This window comes from Cyclopterus lumpus, chromosome 13, assembly GCF_009769545.1.
Source record: "Cyclopterus lumpus isolate fCycLum1 chromosome 13, fCycLum1.pri, whole genome shotgun sequence".
NCBI classification, from domain to species: domain Eukaryota; kingdom Metazoa; phylum Chordata; class Actinopteri; order Perciformes; family Cyclopteridae; genus Cyclopterus; species Cyclopterus lumpus.
The window spans coordinates 20,427,208-20,435,288 of record NC_046978.1 but is presented as its reverse complement, the minus strand read 5'-3'; the positions used below and the strand labels follow the sequence as shown (position 1 = coordinate 20,435,288).

The 8,081-nt window shown below is 35.5% G+C and overlaps 1 protein-coding gene across 1 annotated transcript in view; it reads right to left on the bottom strand.

Annotated features, from left to right (window-relative positions):
* Positions 1–8,081, bottom strand: part of LOC117741904 (latent-transforming growth factor beta-binding protein 4) — an 88,865-nt gene that overhangs the window by 10,072 nt on the left and 70,712 nt on the right. Inside the window, exons 29-36 of the mRNA XM_034549166.1 lie at positions 7,950–8,069; positions 4,834–4,959; positions 4,563–4,682; positions 2,201–2,326; positions 1,770–1,895; positions 954–1,079; positions 677–820; positions 1–107 (exon numbers count right to left, since the gene is read on the bottom strand). The exon at positions 1–107 is cut by the window's left edge and continues 139 nt beyond it. Of these exons, the coding sequence (XP_034405057.1) occupies positions 1–107; positions 677–820; positions 954–1,079; positions 1,770–1,895; positions 2,201–2,326; positions 4,563–4,682; positions 4,834–4,959; positions 7,950–8,069 (995 nt within the window). The remainder of the gene's footprint in view (positions 108–676; positions 821–953; positions 1,080–1,769; positions 1,896–2,200; positions 2,327–4,562; positions 4,683–4,833; positions 4,960–7,949; positions 8,070–8,081) is intronic.

Sequence of the window (8,081 nt, the reverse complement as noted above, 5' to 3'; positions counted from 1 at the left end):
CCTCTGCTCACCTGGACGCGGCGCGGGGAGGGGGGGCAGCACCGGGGGGGAGGAGGAGGAGGAGGAGGAGGAGGAGGAAGAGGAAGAGGAGGAGGGGTCCGTCTCCGCTGCAGGAGAACAACATGATGAAGAAACATTTATGTACAGAATATTCTGATTATCAGAGAGGAGTCTCCTCATCTCTTACTGTACTTGTGGTTGTACTTGTACACTAAATGTACTCGTAGGGGTTGTACTTGTACACGTTGGTGGTTGTACTTGTACACTAAATGTTCACGTGGTGGTTGTACTTGTACACTAAATGTACTCGTAGGGGTTGTACTTGTACACGTTGGTGGTTGTACTTGTACACGTTGGTGGTTGTACTTGTACACGTTGGTGGTTGTACTTGTACACGGTGGTGGTTGTACTTGTACACGGTGGTGGTTGTACTTGTACACGTTGGTGGTTGTACTTGTACACGGTGGTGGTTGTACTTGTACAGGGTGGTGGTTGTACTTGTACACGGTGGTGGTTGTACTTGTACACTAAATGTTCACGTGGTGGTTGTACTTGTACACTAAATGTACTCGTAGGGGTTGTACTTGTACACGTTGGTGGTTGTACTTGTACACTAAATGTTCACGTGGTGGTTGTACTTGTACACTAAATGTACTCGTAGGGGTTGTACTTGTACCTCGTGGTTCCGTGTTGACGCACCGTCTGCTGCCGGGATCGAACTCGTGACCCCGTCTGTCACACTCACACATGAAGGAACCCTCCACGTTCTCACAGCGAGCGGAACCGCACACGCCGGGCAGCGACACGCACTCGTCCTCGTCTGAGGAGAGAGAAAGACCTTACCCACAATGCACCTCCCCTGTAGAGGCCTTCACTGTACCGACTCAAGTGACATCACCGGAGGCACTTCACACCAGGAAGACACCTGAGGCACAGGTGTGACGGACACCTACCCTCACAGGACCGCCCATCGGGGGCGGAGCTGAAGCCCTGGTCACACACACACAGGTACGTCCCTCTGAGGTTCTGGCAGTAGGCGTGGCCTCCACACAGCGTCTGATTGGTGCACTCGTCAACGTCTGAGGGACAGACAGGAGAGGTACTAATACACACTGGGAAATACTCTTTACTGTGGTAGAGGTACTAATACACACTGGGAAATACTCTTTACTGTGGTGAGGTACTAATACACACTGGGAAATACTCTTTACTGTGGTAGAGGTACTCTACATGTGTTCCTCTGCTCCTGAGTCTACTGGACCTGAGAGATCACAGTACAAGACCTTCTTTCTCTCTAGACCCCCTGTCACACTTCAGAACCACACACATCAGAACCACACACACACACCTATCAGAACCACACACTTCAGAACCACACATATCAGAACCACACACACACACATCAGAACCCCCCCCCCTTAAGAACCACACACATCAGAACCATCAGAACCACACACACACATCAGAACCATCAGAACCACACACACACAAATCAGAACCACAAACATCAGAACCACAAACACACATCAGAACCATCAGAACCACACACACACAAATCAGAACCACAAACATCAGAACCACAAACACACATCAGAACCATCAGAACCACACACACACAAATCAGAACCACAAACATCAGAACCACAAACATCAGAACCACAAACATCAAACAACAGAACCATAGAGAACCCTCAGAGGTCCAGTGTGTGTTTGGATCCACATTAATAACAACAGCACATCTCAGAACAGGAAGTCGGGTTCTGACTCACCAATGCAGGCGGTTCTGTTGTCGCTCAGAGTGAATCCCTGAGAACACACACACGTGTAGGATCCTGGTGAGTTCACACACTCTCCTCTGGGGAAACAGAAGTCTGTCTCCAAACACTCGTTAATGTCTGAGGACACACACACACACACGCACACACACACACGCACGCACGCACGCACGCACGCACGCACGCACGCACGCACGCACGCACGCACACACACACACACACACACACACACACACACACACACACACACACACACACACACACACACACACACACACACACACACACACACACACACACACACACACACACACACACACACATGTCAATTCTTTATTTAATAGACAAGCTTCTGAACAATAATAACATATTAGAGCAGCTGTTGATGTTCTCCATGTTACATTCAGGAAGTGAACTTCACTCACCTCTGCACTGTCTCCCCAGGCCGGAGGTTCGATACCCGGGCGGACAGTCACACGAGAACGAGCCGATGGTGTTCACACACACACGCTCTGCCTCGCACGCCCCGACGCTGGCACACTCGTCAACATCTGCAGGAGAGAGAGGAGGTGAAAAAAATAACAATAATAACAATCACAACAATCACAACAATCATAGAAATCCGAACAATCACAACAATTTTAACAATCACAACAATTTTAATAATCACAACAATCACAAACATCTTAACAATCACAACAATCTTAACAATCACAACAATCAAAACAATCACAACAATTTTAACAATCACAACAATCACAAACATCTTAACAATCACAACAATTTTAACAATCACAACAATTTTAACAATCACAACAATCACAAACATCTTAACAATCACAACAATCTTAACAATCACAACAATCAGCACAATCACAACAATCACAACAATCATAAAAATCAGAACAATCTTAACAATCACAAAAATCTTAACAATCACAACAATGTTAACGATCAGAACAATCACAACAATTTTAATAATCACAACAATCACAAACATCTTAACAATCATAACAATCTTAACAATCACAACAATCTTAAGAATCACAACAATCTTAACAATCAAAACAATCACAACAATTTTAACAATCATAACAATCACAAAAATCTTAACAATCATAACAATCATAACAATCACAAAAATCTTAACAATCACAACAATGTTAACGATCAGAACAATCACAACAATCACAAAATGTTAACAATCACAACAATGTTAACAATCACAACAATCACAAAAATCCGAACAATCACAACAATCAGAACAATCTTAAAAATCAGAACAATCACAACAATCTTAACAATCACAACAATTTTAACAATCACAACTATCACAAAAATCCGAACAATCACAAAAATCAGAACAATCAAAAATCAGAACAATCACAACAATCTTAACAATAACAACAATCTTAAAAATCAGAACAATCTTAACAATCATAAAAATCAGAACAATCACAACAATCTTAACAATCACAACAATTTTAACAATCACAACTATCACAAAAATCCGAACAATCACAAAAATCAGAACAATCATAAAAATCAGAACAATCACAACAATATTAACAATAACAACAATCTTAAAAATCAGAACAATCTTAACAATCATAAAAATCAGAACAATCACAACAATCTTAACAATCATAAAAATCAGAACAATCACAACAATCACAACAAACACAAACATCTTAACAATCAAAACAATCACAACAATCAGCACAATCACAACAATCAGAACAATCACAACAATCACAAAAATCAGAACAATCTTAACAATCACAAAAATCTTAACAATCACAACAATCTTAACAATCAGAACAATCACAACAATCTTAACAATCACAACAATTACAACAATCTTAACAATAACAAAAATCTTAAAAATCAGAACAATCACAACAATCTTAACAATCACAACAATTTTAACAATCACAACTATCACAAAAATCAGAACAATCACAAAAATCAGAACAATCATAAAAATCAGAACAATCACAACAATCTTAATAACAACAATCTTAAAAATCAGAACAATCATAAAAATCAGAACAATCACAACAATCTTAACAATCATAAAAATCAGAACAATCACAACAATCAGAACAATCACAACAATCACAAACATCTTAACAATCAAAACAATCACAACAATCAGCACAATCACAACAATCATAAAAATCAGAACAATCTTAACAATCACAAAAATCTTAACAATCACAACAATGTTAATGATCAGAACAATCATAAAAATCTTAACAATAACAACAATCTTAAAAATCAGAACAATCTTAACAATCATAAAAATCTTAACAATCACAACAATCACAACAATCTTAACAATCACAACAATCAGAACAATCAGCACAATCACAACAATCAGAACAATCACAACAATCACAACAATCATAAAAATCAGAACAATCTTAACAATCACAAAAATCTTAACAATCACAACAATGTTAACGATCAGAACAATCATAAAAATCTTAACAATCAGAACAATCACAACAATCTTAACAATAACAACAATCACAACAATCACAAAAATCTTAACAATCACAACAATCACAACAATCTTAACAATCAAAACAATCTTAACAATCTTAACAATTACAACAATCATAACAATCACAACAAACCTTAACAATAACAACAATCTTAAAAATCTTCACAATCACAAAAATCTTCACAATCACAACAATCTTAACAATCACAACAATCACAACAATCTTAACAATCACAACAATCACAACAATCTTAACAATCTGTGTGTGTGTGTGTTACCCTGACAGGAGCCATCTGTGCTGCTGTATCCAGGCTGACAGGACACACAGCGGTACGATCCCACTGTGTTCACACACTGCTGACCGGGACACTGAGAGCCCTGCACACACTCATCCACATCTACACACGCACGCACACACACACACACACACACACACACACGCACACATGTCAATTCTTTATTTAATAGACAAGCTTCTGAACAATAATAACATATTAGAGCAGCTGTTGATGTTCTCCATGTTACATTCAGGAAGTGAACTTCACTCACCTCTGCACTGTCTCCCCAGGCCGGAGGTTCGATACCCGGGCGGACAGTCACACGAGAACGAGCCGATGGTGTTCACACACACACGCTCTGCCTCGCACGCCCCGACGCTGGCACACTCGTCAACATCTGCAGGAGAGAGAGGAGGTGAAAAAAGTAACAATAATAACAATCACAACAATCTTAACAATCACAACAATCATAGAAATCCGAACAATCACAACAATTTTAACAATCACAACAATTTTAATAATCACAACAATCACAAACATCTTAACAATCACAACAATCTTAACAATCACAACAATCAAAACAATCACAACAATCTTAACAATCATAACAATCACAAAAATCTTAACAATCACAACAATCTTAACAATCACAAAAATCTTAACAATCATAACAATCACAAACATCTTAACAATCACAACAATCACAACAATCTTAACAATCAGAACAATCACAAAATGTTAACAATCACAACAATGTTAACAATCACAACTATCACAACAATTTTAACAATCACAACAATTTTAATAATCACAACAATCACAAACATCTTAACAATCACAACAATCTTAACAATCACAACAATCTTAACAATCACAACAATCACAACAATCTTAACAATCATAACAATCACAAAAATCTTAACAATCACAACAATCTTAACAATCACAAAAATCTTAACAATCACAACAATCTTAACAATCACAACAATCTTAACAATCACAACAATCAAAACAATCACAACAATCTTAACAATCACAAAAATCTTAACAATCATAACAATCACAAACATCTTAACAATCACAACAATCACAAAATGTTAACAATCACAACAATGTTAACAATCACAACTATCACAACAATTTTAACAATCACAACAATTTTAATAATCACAACAATCACAAACATCTTAACAATCACAACAATCTTAACAATCACAAAAATCTTAACAATCACAACAATCTTAACAATCACAAAAATCTTAACAATCACAAACATCTTAACAATCACAACAATCTTAACAATCATAACAATCACAAAAATCTTAACAATCACAACAATGTTAACGATCAGAACAATCACAACAATCTTAACAATCAGAACAATCACAAAATGTTAACAATCACAACAATGTTAACAATCACAACTATCACAAAAATCCGAACAATCACAACAATCAGAACAATCTTAACAATAACAACAATCTTAAAAATCAGAACAATCACAACAATCTTAACAATCACAACAATTTTAACAATCACAACTATCACAAAAATCCGAACAATCACAAAAATCAGAACAATCATAAAAATCAGAACAATCACAACAATCTTAACAATAACAACAATCTTAAAAATCAGAACAATCTTAACAATCATAAAAATCAGAACAATCACAACAATCTTAACAATCATAAAAATCAGAACAATCACAACAATCATAACAATCACAACAATCACAACAATCTTAACAATCACAACAATCACAACAATCAGCACAATCAGAACAATCACAAAAATCAGAACAATCTTAACAATCACAACAATGTTAACGATCAGAACAATCATAAAAATCTTAACAATCAGAACAATCACAACAATCTTAACAATAACAACAATCACAAACATCTTAACAATCACAACAATCACAACAATCTTAACAATCAGAACAATCACAAAATGTTAACAATCACAACAATGTTAACAATCACAACTATCACAACAATTTTAACAATCACAACAATTTTAATAATCACAACAATCACAAACATCTTAACAATCACAACAATCTTAACAATCACAACAATCTTAACAATCACAACAATCACAACAATCTTAACAATCATAACAATCACAAAAATCTTAACAATCACAACAATCTTAACAATCACAAAAATCTTAACAATCACAACAATCTTAACAATCACAACAATCTTAACAATCACAACAATCAAAACAATCACAACAATCTTAACAATCACAAAAATCTTAACAATCATAACAATCACAAACATCTTAACAATCACAACAATCACAAAATGTTAACAATCACAACAATGTTAACAATCACAACTATCACAACAATTTTAACAATCACAACAATTTTAATAATCACAACAATCACAAACATCTTAACAATCACAACAATCTTAACAATCACAAAAATCTTAACAATCACAACAATCTTAACAATCACAAAAATCTTAACAATCACAAACATCTTAACAATCACAACAATCTTAACAATCATAACAATCACAAAAATCTTAACAATCACAACAATGTTAACGATCAGAACAATCACAACAATCTTAACAATCAGAACAATCACAAAATGTTAACAATCACAACAATGTTAACAATCACAACTATCACAAAAATCCGAACAATCACAACAATCAGAACAATCTTAACAATAACAACAATCTTAAAAATCAGAACAATCACAACAATCTTAACAATCACAACAATTTTAACAATCACAACTATCACAAAAATCCGAACAATCACAAAAATCAGAACAATCATAAAAATCAGAACAATCACAACAATCTTAACAATAACAACAATCTTAAAAATCAGAACAATCTTAACAATCATAAAAATCAGAACAATCACAACAATCTTAACAATCATAAAAATCAGAACAATCACAACAATCATAACAATCACAACAATCACAACAATCTTAACAATCACAACAATCACAACAATCAGCACAATCAGAACAATCACAAAAATCAGAACAATCTTAACAATCACAACAATGTTAACGATCAGAACAATCATAAAAATCTTAACAATCAGAACAATCACAACAATCTTAACAATAACAACAATCACACAAATCTTAACAATCACAACAATCTTAACAATCAAAACAATCACAACAATCTTAACAATTACAACAATCATAACAATCACAACAAACCTTAACAATAACAACAATCTTAAAAATCAGAACAATCACAAAAATCTTCACAATCACAACAATCTTAACAATCACAACAATCACAACAATCTTAACAATCACAACAATCACAACAATCACAACAATCTTAACAATCACAACAATCACAACAATCTTAACAATCTGTGTGTGTGTGTTACCCTGACAGGAGCCATCTGTGCTGCTGTATCCAGGCTGACAGGACACACAGCGGTACGATCCCACTGTGTTCACACACTGCTGACCGGGACACTGAGAGCCCTGCACACACTCATCCACATCTACACACGCAC